Below are 23,907 nucleotides of genomic sequence, written 5' to 3' on the forward strand. Positions count from 1 at the left end.
ATCCTACCACTGGCTGGCTCTGTCCCTGCTCGTTTTCTGGCCTGTTTTCCAGGCCATTTTCTGAGCCATTTTGGGGGTGTTTTTTGGCCCATTTTGGGATGTTTTTCAGGCAAAAAATGGCCTTACAAACAGCCTGAAAATAGCTGGAAAATGGCCTGAAAATGGCCCTAAAAACAAGCCAAAAAAACAGGCGAGAGCAGAGCCAGCCAGTGGTAGGATTACACCCGAACGGCTGGATCCTATCTCTGCTTTAGAGGCGTGTGGCCAGGAGGCAGGGCTGGGTGTGATGAGTGATGTCACCCACCTAGTCACATGACCAATCGGCCACGCCTACCCACCCAGAGAACAGGCTGTTAAGTTATTCCAATTCCATCACTGTGATTAACTGTAGATTATGTAGAGGAGAATTTGTCTTCCTTTTCCCCAAAAGAAAGTGTGCTTGAGGAACACAATGTTATAACTTCAAAGTACTGTATAAACATATTATAAATTCCAAGATTTTTATGTCAAGTAAGGAAGGTCTTTTCATCATAATAAAGCAGTCTAATTAGCTATAGTCCATGCACAATAAATGCAGAGCACTCAGTGCAATAATAGTTCCCACATTTTTGAATATAGATCAACATTGCACCGACATATTTAAATCTTATTTCTTTTGCCAGCACTATAAATTTATAAATATTAAACCAGAAGGAATAATCTTGGAATAGCCACAGAACACATGTGCCAATATCTAGTCCACTATTGTATATGAGCTTGATTTTTAGCCCGTACTAAACATCCTCTGAAGTGTCCAAATCACTCAATATGGGATTTGTTGTTGAATTGCAGAAGTGTATCTTAATAGCATCATATAGACATTTTAAACTCCTAACCCATTGATTTTTTTTTTTAAATGGGAGGTTCCAATTTTTTTGTTCTATTTTTCTTGCAACTTTTCTTGCAATATCTGTCTTTATAAAACTGCCCAGTTGTCTGTTAAGAATAAATTGTAGGTTTGGAATCATCCAAAAACTTTTAGTAGTGATAATATTTGAGAGGTTTCATATGCTTCTTATATGTCTGGTCCAAATTATGCATTACCATTCAGCAGATTTCAACAAACCGAATGTTCCTGCAACATCAGAAATGTTTTAAAATACTGATTAACCATGCAACTGATATAAACTATTTATTCTATTTTTGTTCCATGAGGTCAACATAGAAAGAAAACAAAATTAGGTACTATACCAGAAATTTTGAAACTGAAATTATCTCAAAGAGTTCATTTTTCGTAGAGACAGATATCAGGCTTAAGTTTCTTACTCGTCAACATCCAAATATGTCTTGCAGATTTTTAATGCTAGGAAAACAACCGGCATAGGCAAAAACCAGAACTAGAATTTACTCAGATTTCAAGGGAATTAAATAGTAAACTAGTTTATACCTCTGCATTTGATGGACAAGAAAATTCCACAACCTTGGCTGAGACAAGGGCATAGCAGGTGATATCTTGGCGTATGTTAGATATGAATAAGGAAGGTCTAACTCAGAAGAACATTCATGTTCGTTTATAAAAAAGAAAAGACTTAGAATGCCAGTAAAGAGGACAGTGGGGATGGTATTTAAAAGTTAACACACAATAGGGATAGTGAAAGTTTCAGAATTTGAGCACATTCCTGGATACAATGGAGGACAACAGAGCCTAGCTTGCTATGGTCCATGGGGTTGCGAAGAGTCGGATATGGCTTAACACCTGAATAACAAGAACAAAAGTTTCAGTAGCCTTTGGTTTGTACACAGTGGGTAAAATGGGCAGATTCAGAGGAAAAGGATAGCAAAGTGGATATATTTGCTTCCTTTGGGAGATCCAGTTTGGTATAGTGGTGAAATCAGGAGGTTGAGTTCTTATCCCACTGTAGACATGAAGCCAGCTGGCTGACCTTGGGCAAGTCACTCTCTCTCAGCCCTAGGAAGAAAATAATGGCAAACCTCTTCTGAAAAACCTTGTCCAAAAAAAAAAAAAACCCTGCAGCAACTTCCCCAGTTTCTTTTATGTATACTGAGAGTATTTGCACCAAGACAGATTCCTTGTGTGTCCAATCACACTTGGCCAATAAAGAATTCTATTCTATTCTATTCTATTCTATTCTATTCTATTCTATTCTATTCTATTCTATTCTATTCTTTTGGAGTGGAAGAAAAGCACTCCTTCCATTCAAAAGATGTTTTGCATTCTATTCTTTGCAGTCACTTTAAATACATCAAAGATAAAATAGATGTATACATTTCAGATTCCCCCCCACCATCAATCTCAATTCTCGACTTCACAAAAGTTCATGCAACTTCATAGATACATCCATGCCATTTCTTAGTAACAGTATAGAAATGGTTTGCCATTGCCTTTTCAGGAATGTTGTTCAATGTTTCAAATTCTGTAGTCCCAGTATTTCCTGGAGTTTTCCCCTTTACATATTTTCCCCTTAACCATGCCAGATCTTATCCAGTTTCTAAACTCAGACAAGGTCAGAAAAAGGCTGCCATCTACATTAAGGATAATAGCTATGTTCTAAGGTCTGTTGGTCTCTGATTCACAGTGGAGTAAATATTCTGAACTTCTTAGCACATTAAAGTATACAGAAGAGGCAGTGCTTGCAAATAAATCCTGCCACACTCCTTGATCACATTGTTCACATTACAGTGATTTGAATAAGGTTGTAGTAAATGACTTTTTGTGCATGTGTGATGGCAATCAGAAAGATTGTAAAAGCAGGATTGGTTCAAGGAGTCTTTGAGCTGTAATTGTTACCCCTGGGAATGAATGCTGTATAGGCATTAATCAGTTTTCATTATTTATTATTGTTGCATTTATTGATCTTATGTTGCAAAGGCCAGATTTTTTAAGATATAGAAGAACTGTACATAAATTAATTTTAAAAACTACCCATCAATTTATCAAAGAATAGGATAGGTGTGTAGAAATGTTTTTTCTGCTGTGGGTGCAACATTGTTGGGAAAAGGGGTGGGATAGACAATTTAGTTACCAAGTGGCTTACAGAGTGGAGTTGCTAAGATGCAAACTTTAGAAGAGTCAGTATGCCTTTTACATACTGACATCTGTTAAGCTATCATTGCTGAAAAAGTTCCAACTGAACTTATCCTTAGTCTTGTTACTGATACAACTTTATGTACGAATCCTCTAACCTCAGAGTGTTAACTACTTATTTGGTTTCAACTTGTGAACAACTCTGAGTACTTTTTCCTAAATAGATTTTGTTAGGGAAAAAAATGGCATTCATCTAAAGAAGCATTCAATGTATCCAAATATTAGTACTTAAGGAATGTAGAATTTGAATTTTAACTTTTCTCTGGGTCACCCAGAAAAACTTACTAGTTTGTACTTTCATAGCTGAGTCCCTCCCAATCAGATTGTCTTTGTCTGAAACTTTCTGGTTGGTGGTCTCAGCTATTTGATTATTCCCTGCTGATGAAAAAAGCAAAAGAACCCTTTAGCTGCTTGCCCAACTGGACAACCGCAAAGTCTGGCCTGGAGGTTTGAGTGGGGGCTGGGAGATCAAATCTGGTTGTCAGATGTTTAACCAAATCTGACTTTGCTTCTCATGCAGGATCTATTGTGCATATGTGGTGCAGAGGAATGTCACGTGCACTCTTCAGGATGGAGTGGAGAGCTATGTGAAAGCTGAGTATCACAAGTGCAGCTGGGGACCCAAGTGTCCTGGAAAAGTTGTGTAAGTATAGCCAGGGATAAAGATGTAGATCTCTCAACATTATTTGACCTGAGAAAAGTTACTCCTGAATATTAATTTTATCACAGATAGTACCAAGAGTCTTGATTCCACTTCTTTCATCTTCTTATTATTTCTCTAATAAGTCAGTCAGTGTGGTTAAGCTGGCTATGTTGAAAAGTGAGGATCAGGGAGTCTTAAATCCACTTTTAGTCTATGAATGACTGCTATTACATTTGTGTCAGAAGCACTTACTAAGGCACTTCTGAGTTGAAAGGATTAGCTGATGACATCACCATTGCCCAGGGGATGCCTGACGGTACTCCTTTTGTGTCCCTGTTATTTTACCACCAAACTAGTATCTATTTATCTACTTGCATTTGCATGTTTTCGAACTGCTAGATTGGCAGGTACTAGGACAAATTAACAGGAGCTCATTTTGTTATGCAGCTCACCATGTGAGCCACTGCAGCCCCTCATGGATGATTTAAGTCTTGATTTGTCTTTCTCTCAGCCCAATCAATTCCACAGGGAATTGCAATTCTTGAGTTCACAGAGTAAAGCTGAGATATTATTATTACTATAGCTGATGCACAGTCAGTCAGATGTTTAGACTGGATTTGTTATTTTTATCCACCTATTGAACCCTTTGCAAAAATCTGGGATAGGCAGATATTGTTGTTTGATGACATTAAAGATATTGTTCCTATTCTGTTTGGGCAGTTTCCTTTCTCTTCAGGTGGAAAGAGTTGGTTTTTAACTAGATACTGTTGGACTACATCAGCTATCACACCACTTAGCCATTTGAAAATTGCTGGTACGCAGGTAATCAGCTTGTAGTTGCCTGGTGCTGTCCCTTTTGTTGGATTGTTCATTGTCAGGTATATTTTGTCAGTTGTTAAACAAATTTCAGTTTCAGCTCCTTGCAGTTGTTAAACTGCTTGACAATCAGCAGATGGCTTGTTAGAGAGTTCTGGGAACTGAAGTCCACATATCATAAAGTTGCCAAGTTTAAATATTACACCATTAGACATTTCCAAAAGAAAAACTATCCAACCCAGGTAATCAATAAACATCACCAGAAATAAGAACACCTTTAAATATAGTCAGGTAAACCAGTTTTAGGTTTTTCCTTCTTACTCCTAGCCAATCCTAAATCTCCTAAACATAATTCTGTTTTCTTTTAATATCTCTTCATCCTCTCTCAAAATTCTTATCATCTTTCAAGTCTACTTGTAATTTTCATAAAGTAACTTCAATATATATCTTATATTTCAGTTTAAAAGGGTGGTCCATAATGTCTTTTTCAATTTTTAAGTGATTTCCAATTGCATTTGTAAATCGAATATTTACATCTGCTTCTTATAAGTTATAATGTTTAAATCCACCTTAGAATTCACCTCAGTTAGCTTCAGAAGGATTTGTTCACTAGAGGTTTTTGCTCAAATAGAGTTCAAGCGCTTCATAGGCCCAGAGAACAAACAAATCCTTTAAAAGTAGCCAACATGTGCATTAGTAATCGATCTTTAAAGTCTTGTTTGTAAACAAGATACAGCATATTTTTCCCACACAAAAAGCCTGTTCTAATTTACTTCAAAGCCTTTCTTTAAATCAATTTCACAAAGCTTTTAGCATTTATAAGGTTTTCCAGAAACTACTCTGGAATCACCTCTTTGCTGTATATTACAAGAAGTTACAAAAAAAGAAAAAACATCTTAAAAAGCTAGAAAGATGTGAAATTCTTTCTTTTTAAATATATTGAAGAGAATCCCACCCAGTGACTGGCAGTCCTGTGATTCTGAAAGTTTTTGAGAAGCACAGAAACAATAAGAAAGGTAAAACTCCAAAGCAGGGGTGGGATTCAGCTGGTTCGGCCTGGTTCAGATGACCCGGATGTTAAATTTACATCTGGTTCGCTGAACCGGAAGTTGAACCAACCAGCTGGCCCCACCCACCCCTCCCCTCCCCTGCCCTTCCCTCCCCTTCCCTCCCAGGAGTCTCCATGCTGCCTGTTTTGGATGCAGGTAAGTGCGGGGTTGATGCGGGGGCTTTGGGAGAGTGAAAAATGGCCCAAACCGGAAGTTCTAGAAGTCCAGAAATGGGCCTTCTGAGGCCCTCCGGAGCCCAAGGAGGCTGTTTTCGCCCTCCCAACCAAGGGTAGCCTCCGGACTCTGGGGAAGGCAAAAAACAGCCAAACTGGAAGTTCTGGAAGTCCGGAAATGGGGCCTGTTTCCCTCTTCTGGAGGTCCTCCAGAGCCCGGAAAAGCCATTTTTAACCTCCCAGAGGCCCGAGGGAAGCCCCTGGACTCTGGGGAAGGTGAAAAGCGGCTGAACCAGAAGTTCTGGTAGGCCACTCCCACCATGGCCATGCTTACCCAGCAACCGGACAGAGAACTGGTTGCTGGGATTTTTGAATCCCACCCCTGCTCCAAAGTGATTAAAAAGATGAGGCTTGGTCAAACTAAGTCATGAAAGACTGCATTTATGGAACCTTTGATTTCCAGTTGATTGCAAGTGGCTATAAAAACAATGGTTTCTATAGTCTGCTCACAAAAATCAGCGTTATCCAGTTCTCTCTTTCTTCAAGAGAGAATTTTGGTATATCCAGATGCCAAATTTGACCTTAATGCCCCACAAAAAAAATGTGGGGATTGGTTCTCCTTGCCTCACCAGATATTGTCTCTATAAATAATGGGAGTTTTCTGATACTACTCAAAACCACTCAGTAGAGAGAAACAGATATATCTTTCTCCATATATGAAAATACGTTACGTTAGGATCATTTAGGCCTCAGTTTCCCATGCCTCCTTTGCTTTCCCGCATCATATTTTAAATCACAAAAATGCTGTTGTACTTAAAAATTGGAATGGATGCAATGCTTGCTTGCTTCCAACCAAGGCTTACGCTAGCTAAGTGTCCAATAACTGCTCAGCATGATCATGTATTTCTTGGAAGTTGACCCAAATATAACATAAATCTTTCTTGTATTATGGACTGGATCCAATGGAAAATAGCTGTCAGAGCCCCATTCCATAGATGCTTTCACAGACCTTTTATATGATGCTATTGGAGGTGGGTTCAATAGCAGTTGGTCAGTAGAAGGTCTGCAGCCAGGCTAAGGTTTTTGGAGGTAGCTTTAATTGCATTATGAGCCAGAAAAGCAAACGTTTTTAGATGTTTTCTGTATTTGTTCAGTGTTACTCTGTGATTTCGGCACTGAAATGGTACAGAGATATATGACAATCATGTTGCTTGCTGAATATTGTCCATAAGCACAATTTTCAGAAACGAAGAGAAACTGTAGGCAGAAAGAGTACTTACAGTTTAGAAAGAAGGATAACAGGAAAAAGATGTGGAAAAGGAAGAAAGATTAAAATGTACATGCAAGTTACATTACTATAGGAGAGGAGCTTTTTCTAAGCAGCCTCTCTCCAGAAGTACAGGTAGTCCTCAACTTACGACAGTTCATTTCATAACATTCAAGGTTACAACAGCATTGAATAAAGTGATCTGTGTCCATTTTTCACAGTCACAGCCTCTGCAGCATCCCCATGGCCATGTGATCAAAATTCAGATGCTTGGCAACTGGTTCATATTTATGACAGCTGCTGTGTTCCAAGGTCCCTTTTGCAACCTTCTGACAAGCAAAGTGAATGGGGAAGGCAGATTCACTTAACAATCGGGTTAGTAACTTAACAACTTCAGCGATTCACTTAACAACTGGGGCAAGAAATATTGCAAAATGGGGCAAAGCTCACTTCACACATGTCTCACTTAACAACAGAAATTTTGAGCTCAATTGTGGTCGTTAAGTTGGGGACTACCAGTATTAGACTACATGGCCTAGGGCTCTGGACAGCTTACGCTGCTGTTCAGGGGTCCTCCACCTGGCCTGAGAGGGAACAGTAAGGCTTCTCTGGAGGACAAGGGTTTCACACGTTCCCTGGTCTCATCTTCCTCCACTGGAGACAATGGATCCCCCAGCCCCACCCGGGCCACCCCAGTAACCACAGCCAAATCCTGATGTGGAAGAGGATTTTCCACAAGGCAATTCTTATGTACTGTAGCTTTAGAAAGTTAGAAAATGGACTAGTTTTCATTATTTTTATTGCCACATTAATTTTTTAAATTGCCTTCATTAATTTATTTGATGTATTTATAAATTGTTTCTCTTGCCATTGAATTCTTAAGGTGGTATAAAAGTTCAGATGAAACAGTTCCTTACTTTAGCCTAGGAAAAAAAATCAGTTCTGAATCTTAGCTATTGTGGTGGCATAGTAGTTAGAATGAAGTATTGCAGGCTAACTCTGCCCATAGCCAGGAGTTCCATCCTGACTGGCTCAAGACTGATACAGTCTTCCATCCTTCCAGGTCAGTAAAATGAGGAGCCTGATTGTTGGGAGCAGTATGATGACTTTATAAACCGCTTAGAGAGGGTTGTAAAGCACTATGAAGTAGGATTTAAGTCCAAGTGCTATTGCTATTGCTAAATCTTACAAATTCAGTGAGAAATCACCTAAAACAGGTGATTTACTAGCTGTGTTAATGGATCTTATAATCCAGGTAACCTCTTGCTTGATCACACCTTTATTATAAATCTATCTTTAACATTTCTAGCCAGTGCAAATTCCAAATTATGATGACTGCATTTATTTCTGGCACTGTTCTTAGAAAAATAACTAGATTCCAATTTCAACCAGAATTTTGTGACCACTTGATGAGATCTGACCCAACTTTCCACATTTTACTATTGTCAGCAGCCTCACTAATGACTTCCTCAGTATGTTTGCTTGGCTCTTGAAAAAGTTCTTTGGAAGAAAGATATAAAAGATTTATTCCAAGTAAATAGGCAATGAATCATAGTTTTAAATATGACTGAATCCAACTTGTGAGTCTGTCCTAGTATATAGAAACGAATTATTATATGCAAGTATATTATATGTGTGGACACTTTCATAGGGTACTCTATAGGTAGGTAGATATGTGTTTGATGTATTTTAGTATCAAATGTTATTATTAGATGGCTCTCAACTTATGTTGTTGGACAACATTTTGTATCTACAATGGATTTTCTGTTTCTGCACTTTGTTTAAGGTACAGTATATAAATAATAACTATAGCAATCATACAAAATGTTTTTTTTTTCAATTTGGGTGGAAATATGATCACCTTACCAATTATAATTGACTATTTTGGGTCATCAAATATTTAGAAATTATTATAAGTACACCACTCATTTTGGAAAATTCTATTTAGAATAGAATAACAGAGTCAGAAGGGACTTTGGAGGTCTTCTAGTCCAAGCCCCTGCTTAGGCAGAAAATCCTATACCATTTCAGACAAATGGTTATTCAATCTCTTCTTAAAAACTTCCATTTACCACTTCTGGAGGCAAATTTGGAAAAGCCACCTGCATCATCGCAGTACCTATATAATTCTTAAGTCCTTGCCTGAATCATTGGTATCAGCACAAAGTTGATTAAATTTTGGACAATTAGGATAATAATAAACAACAGTGTTTTTAACTGAATCAGCCAATTTCCATCTCACATTTATTACTGAAAGCTAGTTTTGTGTAGGGTTGAGGATACTGGCCTGGAACCCAGGAGACAGTGAGTTCTCAGCCCAATCCACTCCACCAGGGTGTTCTTTGGGAGAACATAGTAGGGAGGACATCCTTGAGTTTGGAGGAGGAGGTCTGGATAACAGATGTTGCAGTATCTGGAGACAGCAGAACAGAAGAGAAAGAACTGGGTAAAAGAATCATGAAACACAAAGACCTTCAAATAGAAGTAGAACATGTATGGCAAAAGAAAGCAAAGGCAATACCAATAGTAATAGGCACCTTGTATGCAATTCCAAAACATCTGGAGCTCAACTTGAACACCATCAGCACTGACAAAATCACCATCACTCAGTTGCAAAACTCCTACCTGGAACATCATACATCCTGAAAATGTACCTTTAACACCATGAAATAATAGCTGTCTACCCCAAGTCCTTGGGAAGGACTCAATAGGTGGACAAAGATGTCAAGTCCAGTCTAAACATTTGGTTGACTGTGTAACCAATCATAACTTATCTTTATTTGTTTATTATAGATTTTAATAATTAGATTTTCATCCTGCCTTTATTACTTTGTGAGTAACTCAAGGCAACAAACACAGTGCGCACAATCCTCTTTCCTCCTTCCATTTTCTCCACAACAACAATCTTCTGAAATGGGTTGGATTGAGAGTGATTAGTCCAGCATCACCCAGCTGGTTCCCATGCCTCTTTCATTCCTTTCTGTTAAAATTGTTAAGAAAATAGCAACAATAACAACATCAACTAATAAATGAGTTTGGATTTAGTACTTGGGTGGAATTTAGCTCAAAATAAGTAAATAAATCTTAAATTTCACAAGGAAATACCTTCAAATCAAGGATTATCCTCTTCCAGGTAGGGTAGAGGGCTAGGTTAAATGAGGCCATGCTCTGCAGCCTCCCAGGATTAAGGGGATCAAGTCTCAATCATGAGATCACAGATGTCTTCTGAACCTTTTTGAGCCCCTCCAAGGACACCTCTGATTCTGCTATTGCTTGAATGTAGATATTGTGGCTGACTACTGCTGATACTTTTGATTGAGTAGTGTTACCTTCTCAACTAATAATCCAATGGTTTCATGAGGAAGTAGCAGTCTTACCTTTCAGACTAAGAATAAAGCTAGAAAAAGGGAATGTTTTCTGAGACAAAGCACGAATTCTATATAGCTTGGGAAACTAAGAATTAAGTGGAGCATTTTTTTTCAACCTGGGGGTCACTAATAACTGTTTATGCAGCTGCCATAAATACTTCCTGTTATTGACATGTGAAGTGGAAGTGTTTTGCACTTTGAGAAGATACATCTTTTTTCTTCCCCCTGAAAAGAAGACTCTTGCTTCTAACTGGAAACAGCAGTAAGGGCAGCGTAGCCTGTTAGAAGGGATCTGATGCCAGCTGTTTTCCTCCTTTGGTCTGTGAAATGATTTGCTCTTTTTACAACTCTGACCTTTGGCCAAAACAAAAAGTCAGGCAGTGGCCCAGATGTCTGCAGGGAGCCAGAGCGATGGTTTGTGTGCCAGGCAAGCAGTTGGCAGAGGTTCAATACAGCAGCTTTTTCTACATTCTCCAATCCATCTAGGCTATTTTGAGGTGTTTGTGTGTGTGTGTGCTATGCGCACCAGAGTTGTTCATCACAGCAATTCAGAGATTCCTTTGGGGAATAAATCTCCCCAAGGCCTTACATTCTTAGATCTTCCACATATCATTCAACAAAATAAAAGGCAAACAGAAGCTTATGGCAAGTCCAACAGCACACAAACTTAGGGCAGAGTCCCAAGCAGAGACTGTCAGAAGCAGAGGGTTTTTCCAATATCCTCTATGCCAGAAAATAAGAGAGGAATTGCCAAAAACATTTGCTCAGCAGAGGTACATGCGTGCAGGAACCTCATTAAATTTAGTGTTAACACAGCCCATTGATTAGAGAGGATGCCTGCCCAATGAGTCTTATGACAGGACTGACAATGAGATATAATAGCAGGAGTCAACCCATGACGCTATTAGCTATTTCGTAAAACAACAGGAGACTTTCATTTACAGAACAGAATGACGGGCTATGCCTCAGATCAGAGCTATATCTAAAACTAATCCATAGCATTTGCCTGAGGATTATCTTTAGCCTGGCAGATATGTAGAACATTAGCTTAATAGCATGAAGTATGTATAAGTGACAATAAGGGGTACAGTATGGCATAATCAGGCTGTGCATTGAGAATTACGGCTGCAGGCATCTGCTCACACAATCACATAACTCCAAAGCCTTGTGACTTTCTCTCTGATGTTCAACCAGCATGTATATACCTCACCAGAACTTTCTATAATTGGTCTCAGTACATGTTATTATTACAACCGGCATGAAGCATTTCAAGAATCAATGTCATTATATGGATTATAACAGATGAATGTAAAGATAAAACAATTACTACCAACCTGCCTTCCATTGAGGACCTGTATATTACACAAGTCAAAAAGAGGGCTGTGAAAATATCTATAGACCCTTCACATCCTGGACAGTTGTTTCAACTCCTACCCTCAAATTGATGCTATAGAGCACTGCACACTAAAACAACCAGACACAAGGACAGTTTTTCCTGAATGCCATCACTCTGCTAAACAAATAATTCCCTGCTTGTATCCTTACGATTTGTATTGACTGTTTCCTAGTATGATTTGATTGCCTATTTGTACCCTATGACTATATTAAGTTTATATTATGATTCTTGATGAATGTATATTTTCTTTTTATGTACACTGAGAGCATATGCACCAAGACAAATTCCTTGTGTGTCCAATCACACTTGGCCAATAAAGAATTCATTCATTTATTCATTCATTCATTTGAGAACTTCCAAGGATCTGTTTATACATTCATCTAACTCACTGGTGTAGCAATTTTAAGTGTTTCTATTCAAGTCTCATCGGCTACATCAGAATTTCTGAGCAAAATTGTTATGGATTATTTTGCTGTTAGTGTTCAGGGATCTTTCACTCAATGGCTGGCAGCAGAATGCATGAGCTGCCTCTAGAGGAAAATATGATGCTGGCTCAAGTCATGTCAGGTGACTTGGAAGTGTTTATCTGTGCAATCTGATTAACCATTGTACTCATTAGGTCATATGGAACATGGATAACTTCTGCATAAAGTTCATTTCATAATTCATTTGTTCTGTTTGAAGTTTAGGAAAAACTCCAAAAGTACATTCAAAAGCTGAATCAATTATTCAGAAAGATGGTGAGCTTTTCTTTACATGCTGGGTTCAAGAAAGGCTGGCTAGCCACCAATTAGGGTGCTTTAATTTGGGTTTCCGCACTGGGCAAAAGACATAAGTAGCCCCTATCCACTATATGATCATCTGATCATTTAAATACTGTTTTTTATTTTCAAATTCTGGTATAATATGGGCTACAGATAACAATCCTGATTTGAGATCCTGTATTACAACCCAAGCAGATCAAGGTTGCACACTCTATGTATGGAAGTTGCTGCCCTCTAGTGTTAAAATACATTTTGAAGTTATAGTAAAAAAAAAAAAATTCATATTGATTTTCCTACCTGATGTATGGAGATTCTCAATCATCCATGGTTGGCCCAAAGGTGCTTTTCCCAAAGGTAACTGGACTTTCTTGGGTTTTTTTCCTTGAAAACATTCTGCTTCTAATCAAGAAGAAGCAAACATCAAATAGAACCAAATAAGCTTCTTAGATAAGAAACTAAACATTTTCTGGGAGGAAAAACCAAAGAATTCCAGGTGCCTTTTGGAAAAGCACCTTTGGAATTTTCCTAATTTCTTCTTACAATTATAGACTGATGCATTTGCTTGTTTGTGTCCCATCTTTAGTGTATTCTTCTTGCCTCATCATTTCACTTGTTTCCAGTCAGAAGTTTGTCAAGTGTTAAAAGACATAACTATGTACTTTAAAACTATTCTAAACACTGTGCAAATGTTCAGTATGGGACTTCATTGCCAATCCTACTTGGAAGTCTAACACTTCATATAATCTTAATTTGATCTAAAATGTGTGTGATTCCATCATCCATCACCCTTTCCTATTAGGTTTCAATGATTCTTGTGTTTCATATATTGATATCTACATTTTTAACTCTTAATTTTGCTCTAGCTTTCTTTATTCCTGGTTATTAGGTATCACACATTCTTCAGACCCAGGTACAAAATTGGATACAAGACAGTCACTGAAATAGCATGGAAATGCTGCCCGGGTCTCATGGGAGAAGGATGCCATCATGATAATCCCACTAATCAAGCAGGAATTCCATCCCAGCATCCCAGCCCCAAGATGCCTCCAACTCAGAAGATGTTTCCAGGTCCCAGAATTCCACCTCATCCCAAAATCCCTGTGGACTCGTTTCCTATACCAAAAAAGAATAATTATGGTGAGGATCCAAATTTGAGTTTGTCACATCAAGGATCATAAATGATCTTTTCTTTGTTATCCAGATATGTTGGACATGCAAAAATAAGAACAGGAGTACAACTTTCATTGCTCAGCCTCTGACTAAAACACATCACACATTTGCATATTCATACCTACCTGCCTAAGTCAAAGTCTGGCTGACCAGAAAAATTAAGACAGGATACCTACCATGCATAGAAATTCATTCTTTGTGACGCCTCCATAGTGCCCATCAATGTAAAGGTAGAGTTTCTCTGTCCAGTCGTGTCCAACTCTAGGGGCAATAGAGTACTCATCTCCATTTCTTAACAGAGGGAGACAGCACTGTCCAGAGACACTTCCGTGTCATGTGGCCTGTGTCAACTTGTAAAATATTTCCATGCCTGTATCCAAGTTACCATAAGAAAGAGGAGGTGGGGAACCAGAAGGAGCATATGGCAAATGAATTCAAAAGCACATTCCAACCTTATCTCAAAAAGATTGTAGCTAAGTTACAGGAGCTTTTGCTCACAAAATTCCTTAACTGGAGAATGTGATTGATGACACCCAGTCCGTGAATGTGCTTAATTGGAGAATCTGATTTATGACACACCCAGGAGGGAGGGGGAAAACAGAACCACAGGTGACTGTAAATTACATATGACACAGTTAGCTTCATACAGGTCATGCCAGTATGTCACTCCTAATAATTTTTTTGAAGTTTTTTGAAGTTTGGCTCGAGGCTCATGATTTAATTCGGATGATCGTTAGAATCCTGACAGCTAGCATGATTGCATTCTGAGGTGCACAGAATGCTGTTACTTTTCCACCAAAGTGGTAGCTATTTACCTACTCACATTTGCATCTTTTCAAACTCATAGGTGGCAGGAGCAGGGGCAAGTAACTGGAACTCACTCCATTGTGTGGCACTTGGGTCTCGAACCTGGGCTGTCAATTTTCCAGCCAGCAAGCTCAGTATTTTAACCACTGAGCTATCGTGCCCCTAATAGTTCCCATACACCTTTATATTATATTTTTATAAAAGCAATTGTACTTGTGGTTAAAACTTAAAAAAAACATATTTGGATATTTGTGGTTTTTTAAAAACATCCACTGATATGACTCAAAATAATTTTGATTTTTGCAGAAATTACTAGATAAGATCAAAGGAAAAACCAGGAATGAGGAGCAAATCATTACATCTAAAAAATTACAGGATATCTATAATTTAAAGTTAATCTCAGTATAGAGACTAGGTGTTACATATCATTAATTAATGACAAGTTTTGCTGAGCATTTAGAACCCAGCTATTCTAACTCTGATAAAAACACAGAGGATGCTGTGCCTGATGAAGTCATGTGGTGTACAAAACCATGATTTAGTTTAATTATGGCTTATTTGGGTTAATTATGGCTTATTGAATCAACCACAACTGGGTTCATATATCATATTAAATTAAAATTCTTAGATAAATATTCTATTCCAAGTTCATACAATATCCAGGACATCACAACCTTTTTTCATTTATAAAAGATTTATTTGGGGAAAGCCGCTAGCCCTAAAATAACCTGACCAGGGTGAAAGAAGAAAAAGAAATATTTTGCACATCCTGAAAACCCAAACAAGCTCTATTATAATTTATTGTGTGGTATGAACCCAGTCAGACTATTCAATAGATGGAAACAGAGGAGAAATTTGTTCAGTATATATTCAGATCACTATACAAATTGAAATGCAATTCTTTGAAACACAGACTTCACTCTGTTCAGCAATGCAATACTTAACTCTAGAAAGGTTTTACAGTAGATCAGGAGTATCAAACTCAAGGCCCAAGGGTGGATCCAGCCTGGAGGGTGCTTAAATCTGGCCCACAGGGCTGGCCTGGAAGTAGCAAAGGACTGGCCCATTGGGGTGGCCCCCCACACCCTGTTTTGTCTGGCAGGGTGCTATGGGAGACATCCATCCTACCACCACCTCAGCCAGCCTATGGAGAACAACAATGCTAATCTGGCCTCAAAGAAATCCAGTTTGACACCCCTGCATTAGATGAATTAATGAAATATATGCAAAAATGCTGAATGTGGTGAAATGGGAGGATGCATATATGAGGCTACAAAATGTGTTCACTAGAAATAATGTCAATGAAAATATGTTCACATTTTGATGTGATATTTTAAAAATAAATAAATAAAAGCACAAATGGATTAAACCAAAATTACATTATTAAAAGTAAAATAAATTGAAATTGTCAGATTCACGCACCTCTAAATAAAGTTCAAGAAGCTACTGGGAGTTGGGCAGAAAGCATTCTTTTTAGGGCAACAGAAAAAGTCGTTTTAGCTGCTTTTGCTCTTGATAACAATGGTCTGGCTGCTCTTTCACTTCCCAGGATGCTGTGCAGATCTGCAAATGGATGACTTGTTTTGACAAAGACTTGAACAAGGGAAGTCCCAAAGCTGCTGGTGAAGCAGCCATGCCCTTTTACTTCTAAAAGTGAAGTGGGCAGGTCGCATTATTCATTCATTTCAACCTCTTCTGGCACCATTGATTGAAAGATAGAAGGATGTGGCATATGCCCAGAAGCCTTTCTGAACTATTGTTAAATGCCATTTCACATTATGCAGTGATAACATGTGCGTTGTAGAAGACAATCTAAATCCTTTCCCACTTCAACCTTGTGAGGTAGTCCAGACAAGAAGCATGCACAGAAATACTAGCTGTAAAATTATGATAAGGTTACATTAACAGAATTTTGCAAGTCTCTCATTTCTCCCCTCCCACCTTTATAGTCCTAAAAGCTAGGTAAGGTATCTTTTCAGTTGTTTGGCATATGTCCAGTTCTTCTGAAGACTCAGCTGCCACTTGTTTAACACTTTGTCTAATTTGTGGTTCTTCTACTGTCTCCCAAAGCCATTCCCACATACCATTACACCCACACAGGACTAATCTTTGTTTGAGAAGGCACAATTTGTAGTGGCTTTTGGTCCCCTGATGGAAAGCATGGCCTGAATCCAGAAAATTAGCATTTAAGTGTACTTACAAAAGAGTAAATAATCACATTATTTCTGTTTATATCTTGTTCCTAGGTCGAAAAATGCCTAATGTGTTTGGAGACAGACTGGACCACCTGGAAGGGGAGGTCAGACGTCTCTCACAGTCTTATGATACCTTATACAATATGGTGAGTGGCTTGGGGGATCACTTGCGACTTGCCATCCAGGAAGATACTAGTAAAATGATTGGATCCCTCATGAATAGTCCAACTGTTCCAGATTCAACCATGGGATTTGGAATCATTCCTGATGGAATTGTGGATGCTGCAGACAAAGCTGAGCTCTCCCCCTATCCACCTGTGGGTGAGATTCTAGGCAAAGTGACTGAAATGAGTGATTCACTGAAAATCAAGACTAACCTACTTGAAGAAGTGCATGGCCTGGTCCTAGATCATGATGGGCAGATCAAACACTTAATGGAATCAGCCCGGCCTTCACCACTCACCTCGATTGATATGTTAGAAGAATATATAGACAACAGGCTTAGCAACCTGAGAGTGGAGCTTTTGGATGGCTTTGAGAAAAAAATGATAAATATTCAGAGTACATGTGATTACCAGATCAAGGAAGTAAAACAGCAGTGTGAGGAAGAGAAAGCAGCAAACCTCCGACTTCAACAGATCTTGGATGGCAAAGAACTAGAGATCAAGAAAGACATTTCTCAACTGGAAACACAGATCCAAGGACTGACAGTTGTAGAAAACTGCTGTAGCAACTTGAACTACCTCACCGCACGGATGGATATTTTGGAAAAAGGCCTACATAGTATTTCTGAGTCTCAGAAGAATCTACACTCTAGGGTAGATAATGAATTGTCCCCTGACACCTTGGGGAATCTCTTTGAAGGACACTTTGTGGACCTTGAGGCTAGGCTGAATTTTACAGAAAGGGAAATAGGAAACTGTTGTTCTAATGTAGAGGACAACATGAGAGGTTTGATAGGATCAGAGCTAGATGGCACAAAAGTTCTTTTTGAAAACAAAATCAGAACCTTGGAGGAAAGACTCATAACTATTGTAGGAGATGTGAATAATGTCAGTTCTGCAGTGGGACTGGATGGAGCTGTAATGCCATTCTTGGAAGGAGAGCTTGCTATCATAACGAGGGAAACAGATGAGAAGATGGAAGTACTACAGAGCCAACTGACTAACTTAGAGAGCACTTGCTTGTTGGGCTGCACTTCCAGATCCAAAGATGTAGAAATCTTCCGTACAGAGATAGAAGAATGCCAAAACAAGAATCAAGATTTACTGCTCAGGATGGACAGCAACTCAGATCTGCTGCAAAAACTCAATATTACTATCTTGGAGATGCAGAGACGGATTGAGGAAGAAACAGCTGGAACCTTGCAAGGTGAGATCACATTATTAAAGATCAATTTGAATACCATGACTAAATCTCTAACTGGGCTGAAGGATTCTGTTTCCCAGTACTCTGACTCAGTACTGCATGTTAACTCATCCTTGGATGATCATGAGCGCAAGATAGAAGATGAGGTCCATTCACTTCAAGAAAAGATCAGTAATCAAGACTCCCAGCTTTTCTTCAGTAACAAGCGTGTCTTGAACCTAAAGGGAGACCTTGAAAGGCTGAGATCCAGGATCATCAATGACTTGAGCAACTGCAAAAGTCTGGCTCTCGGACTGCAGAAAGAAGTGATCCAATTCGATGACCGTGTGGCCCAAATAGAAGATACGTGTGGCAGACTGGGCACCATAACAGGAAGCCTGGAATACATCAGAAGTGAACTGGAGAACAATGCAGGAAGTATGTGGGGTTACACGAATCATATTAACAAAACTTTAGCTACACACTCTGAGGAAATAACTGTGCTCAAGAATAACTTGTTGGATTGCCAAGCAAAAGTTACAGAACTATCTGAAGATGTTGGTATCCTAGAGGGCAAGCTGAAAAACAACCAACATTAGTTATATTGGGTCCAAAGTATACCTAACTTGTAACATACAGACTCCAGAGAGATGGTACCAGGATTTTTGTTTTATTTTGGTTTTTGAGAGGGGGAAGGTCACTAAACTTTAAAGCTGCTATAGTCCTTTTCCTGATTTATTTGGTATGATTTTTTAAAATTGCAATTTAAGTATGTTTGCCTGTTAACTGTTCTTTCTACAGATATCTAACAACTGTACTTCCATAGCAAGTGCCTTCCCATATTTCAGTTCATATTTAGGTGACATTTCCAATACACAGTTCAGTTCAGGAGGAAACTAGAGATTTATTTGGGAATTAAATCAAAATCTAATACTTAAGGACTGAAACAAAGAAACCCAATATCTGCCAGATTTATTCATCTATTGGAAAAGAAACTCTTTTCAGAGGTCATAGTACAATATCTAGAGCCATGTGAAGGCTCTGATTTAAGATAAGACTTCCTCCACCCATTTTATATAAAATTTCCCTCTCCAAAAATATCTCCAAAATATGGGCTTGAATTCTACATGATAGCATCAACTGATACAAACTTATGGGGTATTCATGTAGGTTAGCGGCATGATAAGAGTTGTAAAAGATAAAAGAATGCCCTTGTATAGAACATGTTTTCCCTTTTTTGTTGTCCTAAAATAATCAAGCTGAATTTTTCAAGCTGATATTCTCAAAAATTGTGCAATCTGACTTTGCATGAAGGATAGTAAGGCGCTGGTCACTGGGTTTAAACCAATAGGTAGCTTGTTGCAATTCTAGGAACAGAAGAAAAGAAAGCACAAATAATATAGTGTTGTAGCATTACTTCCTGTTGCTTCCTATTTTTTCATAAAATGTGGAAGAAGTTCAGTTGCACAAGATAATTATTATTAAACCCATTGTATTTTAATCTGATTTCTTCTTGGGCACTCTTGAACAACCAATCCCTCTTCTATTTATTCTCACTTATTTATTTTTGAGAATGATATCCTTTGAGAATGATTCCTTTCAAAGGAATTGTTCTTAAGATAATGTAACAGCAATGACATGTAATAATCCAATTTTGTTTAGTTCACATGTGCTTCATTTCAAGTCAATCTACAAGTAGAAGCAAATATTCTTCAAAATTCATATTATTCCCCATTCAGCAATACAGAACATGTGTGTATACGTATGTGGGAAACATGCATAAAAATGTATACATTACTGAAAGCATCACACAAATATATTTTAAGTTATAATGCAATGTTGTTGTTAGTTGCAAAGTCGTGTGACCCATTGCGACCCCATGGACAATGTTCCTCCAGTCCTTCTTGCCCTCTACCATCTTTTGGAGTCCATTTAAGCTCACTCCTACTGTTTTAGTGACTCTATACAGCCACCTCATTCTCTGTTGTCCCCTTCTTCTATTGCCCTCAATCTTCCCCAGCATTAGGCTCTTCTCCAGTGAGTCCTTCCTTCTCATTAGGTGGCCAAAGTATTTGAGTTTCATCTTCAGGATCTGGCCTTCTAAAAAGCAGTCAGGGTTGATCTCTTCTAAGACTCACTGGTTTGATCACCTTGCAGTCCAAGGGACTCGCAGGAGTCTTCAGCACCATAGTTCAAAGGCCTCAGTTCTTTGGTGCTCAGCCTTTCTTATGGTCCAACTTTCACCATAAATTGCAACTGGGAAAACCATAGCCTTGACTATAGGCACTTTTGTTGGCAGGGTGATGTCTCTGCTTTTAGTATGCTGTCTAGATTTGCCATAGCTTTCCTCCCCAGGGGCAAGCATCTTTTAATTTCTTGGCTGTAGACCCCATCTGCGGTGATCTTGGACCCCAGGAAAATAATGCCTAACATCATATAAAAATTATAAGCAATATTAATGAAAATATATTTAATTTTAAAAGGAATTTGCTTTGTTCCAAACTGAAGCAGAATCATGTTGAACTAAATTTAAAACTGAGAAATAAGGTCCAACTTAATGTATTAATCTATTGCTACTGTATGTGTGACTACAGTTAGATGCTCAAGACAAGAGAATGTCAAAAGAACTCAGCTGTAGATTAACCCCAATAAGAGCATTCTGTTCTGCAGCTGAAGGTCTTTTCTTTGCTTTTCTCCTATGATTGGACCATTTTTACGTTTTTGTTCCCACATGAAGATTACATGAAATTACTGGGCAATTTGCATAACATTACATAATGGCTGGAGAAAATATTTCATATGAAGGACCTGCCAAGCAGTAATTAACAGCAAATTAGATTGGCTCCGGTGTGATGGTTACAAGTCATTAGATTCAGAGTAGGAAAGTGTTCTGGGTCCAGCATGGGTTTTCTAATAGTACCTGTGACTGTGACTATTTTAAGGAATCAATAACACACATACAGCCCATACTAGGTCTGAAGTGACCTTCCTCCTTTGGATTCAAAAAGCTGTCCTTCTACTTGCAACTCCTAAAGAGCTAATTATATATAATTATGCGTTTGGTGGATTTATTTTGTGCAATCAAGTTGGCCTCAACTGTTAGCAGACACATAAATTAACATTCTCCAGCATGAGCTGTCACTGACCTGGTCCTTCAAGATTTTCACATATGACTCCTAATGATCAAATCCAGCCACTTTATTGCTGGCTGTTCTCTTCTCTTTCCTTTCACTCTCCCAGCATTAGAAATTTCTGAAGTGATCTAGGTCCTTGCGTAAAGTGTCCAAAATATAATTTGAACCTGGTCATTTGTGCCTCAGGTGAGAACTCTGGATGGAATACTATACTATGTGTTTATATGAAGAAATGGAAGTGTAAGCAAGACTGTACATAGTTACTGCAACAGGATGTATTTTTTTTCCTTTTCTGCTCACTCCTTAACCCTTCTCTTAGCTAATTCACAACCTTTAACCTCGACTGCTAATGAAAAGCATTAAGAAACACTTTCCTAGTATAGCTGTATCATTCTTCATAGTTAAGTTGCCAGTTCCTTTTCTTGTTCGTTCCTGGACAAAATGATAGTGTCACATTTTCCTTTTTTGGTCTAGCAGCCCAATGGGCAATCAGGAATGATCTACTCTTACTGATGAATGGTACCCAAGAAATTAATCCTAATTAATTTTATGCCAGTGTACAAAAACAAAATTCAGTGGCCCTTCTGAATAATGAATCAGAGCAAAATTAAAAATCAAAGAAAAAACCCAATACGCTTAATGAAAGTGAAGAACTTATCCTAGTGCATCTTGTATTTCTCTGTAGGAAATTAATTATTGGGGGGGTGGAATCTTTCCAGCCTAAACTTTGCACTAAACCAGAGTATATTCCATTCACCTTTCTCTTTCTTTTACCTTGCAGGGTTGTTGTAAAGATAATGCGCATGAAATGCTTTGAACACTTGAAATCAGCTATATAAATGTTGCTTTTATTAAACTGAGAAAATATATCAAATTATGTCAGGCAGTATAAACATATGTACTGAAAGTTATCCCACCCAGAAAGAGATTTGAAACATTTGTATTATTTGTCCTCAAATTCCAAGTCCCCCGATAGAGCAATTAAGTGTTATATTGCAAGGTTATTCTGCAAGCAGAACAGGATGACCCTATCATCAGAGAAGATTCCATGGCTGCTTCAGGTCAGGCTATTAATGTATTGATCTCAGGACTTCATCCAATGCCCTCCTGAGGCAAATCTAGGAGAAATCCGCTATTTCAGTGTTACATTTTGAGGTCTCCTCAGATACAGGACAGATTGCAAATCCATAGTGTAGTATGTTGCCTTGGTTCCTTGCTCTGAGAAGCCCCAATATGGCATCTAATAGCTTTCTTCCAGCAGCAGCAACCCTGTAGTGCATAAGCAAGACTCAAATAATACATTAAAAGTGGAGATTCAGAAGGTGGCCTGTGAGTAAGATCACTATGGCAACCCATCTAAGATGCTGAAGAGTTCATAATGTCTTCATAAGATGGGAGGGAGAAATTGGCCAGGCTTTTGGCATATGCCAGTAGTTGAACAAGGCCAGTATGTTCTGGGCTTCCCCACAAATAGAGTTGACAATTTCTCCACTCTTCTGTTTGAATTTAGTGGTATTAGTTGTTATGAGTGATATCCTGAACTCAATCCACCTTTTCTGAACATTCTGCATTCCCTGTGAAAAGACCACTGGTTTCACTTTTTCTCCTCTCTTTTTTGTAACAAATTCTCATGGGGTGGTGGTGTGGAGAGCTTGGAAATTATTAGTGGTTTCATGATCAACGTTTGGAGCCTGGCAATTGATCGTATTGTATATACATTTACCAGAAGGAACTATAACTGGTTTCAATTAAGTTATCTAGGATTTTGAACATGAAGTATAGTTCAGCATTCTGAATTGAAGAGTCCACATTCGATGAAAAAGAATTAAAAACACTTGTGAAATTATAGTTGCATCCTGTTTACTTCCAGGCATTGGAGGTACAACAGTTCTAATGTGCATTTGGTTTGTTATCATTAATGAGCATTAATAACCTCTTGCCTTTTTCTTGGGAGTATTATTATGTTAGTTTCTATCACATGGTGTTGGAGTGACCTCTAGTAAGCATTACAGTACATTACAGTACATAATATATCTTCCATTTGTCAATCCCAGACTGTTTTCAGATTGCCAATTTACAAACTAAGGGGTTTTGTTTTGCTGAGGTTTTCAAGAAACAGGGCATTATGTCAATTGTGAAGATTTCAAATTTATTTGTTGTTTCTGGTAGTTGTGGCCATAATTGTAACAATAATGATAACCCTGTTTAGTCTAGCTGTTTTTTATTGTACATTTGTTGCTGGTTAAAACTGAATTATTGTTTCTTTTGGGGGTAGGGGAAGAGATGAAACTCTCACCAAGTTTTCCAGAATTGTATTACTGTAACATCTTTTAAAGATAAATTCTTAGAAAACTATTGAGAAAATGGAACAAAACTGACCAGCAATGTTATTTTCTGGATTGGATCATGGTAAAAACTGGAAGAAGAGATGTGTAGATACAGATACAGTTTGTACTTTACGGCATTAACACATTTCAATTTGCAAAATCCACTCGTGCATTACAAAACCAAGAGGGAATTACACCACTGAAAGGAAGTCTAGGTTTGTATAAAATGCTCATAAGTACACACGTGGAATCAATCACTATAATTTAAACAGAAGAACATCTCTTCATTATTGGCAAGCCCATGACAAGGAATTCGGGGTGCTTTTCTCTTTCTTTTTCTTTTTAATAAAATTTTTTATAGTACTT

General features: G+C 38.2%; 1 protein-coding gene across 1 annotated transcript in view; it reads left to right on the forward strand.

Moving 5' to 3' along the window:
* Window positions 1-18,786, forward strand: part of EMILIN3 (elastin microfibril interfacer 3) — a 36,504-nt gene extending 17,718 nt beyond the window's left edge. The window contains exons 2-4 of the mRNA XM_026697315.2: window positions 3,606-3,728; window positions 13,448-13,698; window positions 16,785-18,786. Of these exons, the coding sequence (XP_026553100.1) occupies window positions 3,606-3,728; window positions 13,448-13,698; window positions 16,785-18,679 (2,269 nt within the window). The 3' untranslated portion in view covers window positions 18,680-18,786. The remainder of the gene's footprint in view (window positions 1-3,605; window positions 3,729-13,447; window positions 13,699-16,784) is intronic.
* The last annotated feature ends 5,121 nt before the right edge of the window (window positions 18,787-23,907 follow it).

This window comes from Pseudonaja textilis, chromosome 3 (genome assembly GCF_049901715.1).
Source record: "Pseudonaja textilis isolate UNSWEBS1 chromosome 3, rPseTex1.2, whole genome shotgun sequence".
NCBI classification, from domain to species: Eukaryota; Metazoa; Chordata; class Lepidosauria; order Squamata; family Elapidae; genus Pseudonaja; species Pseudonaja textilis.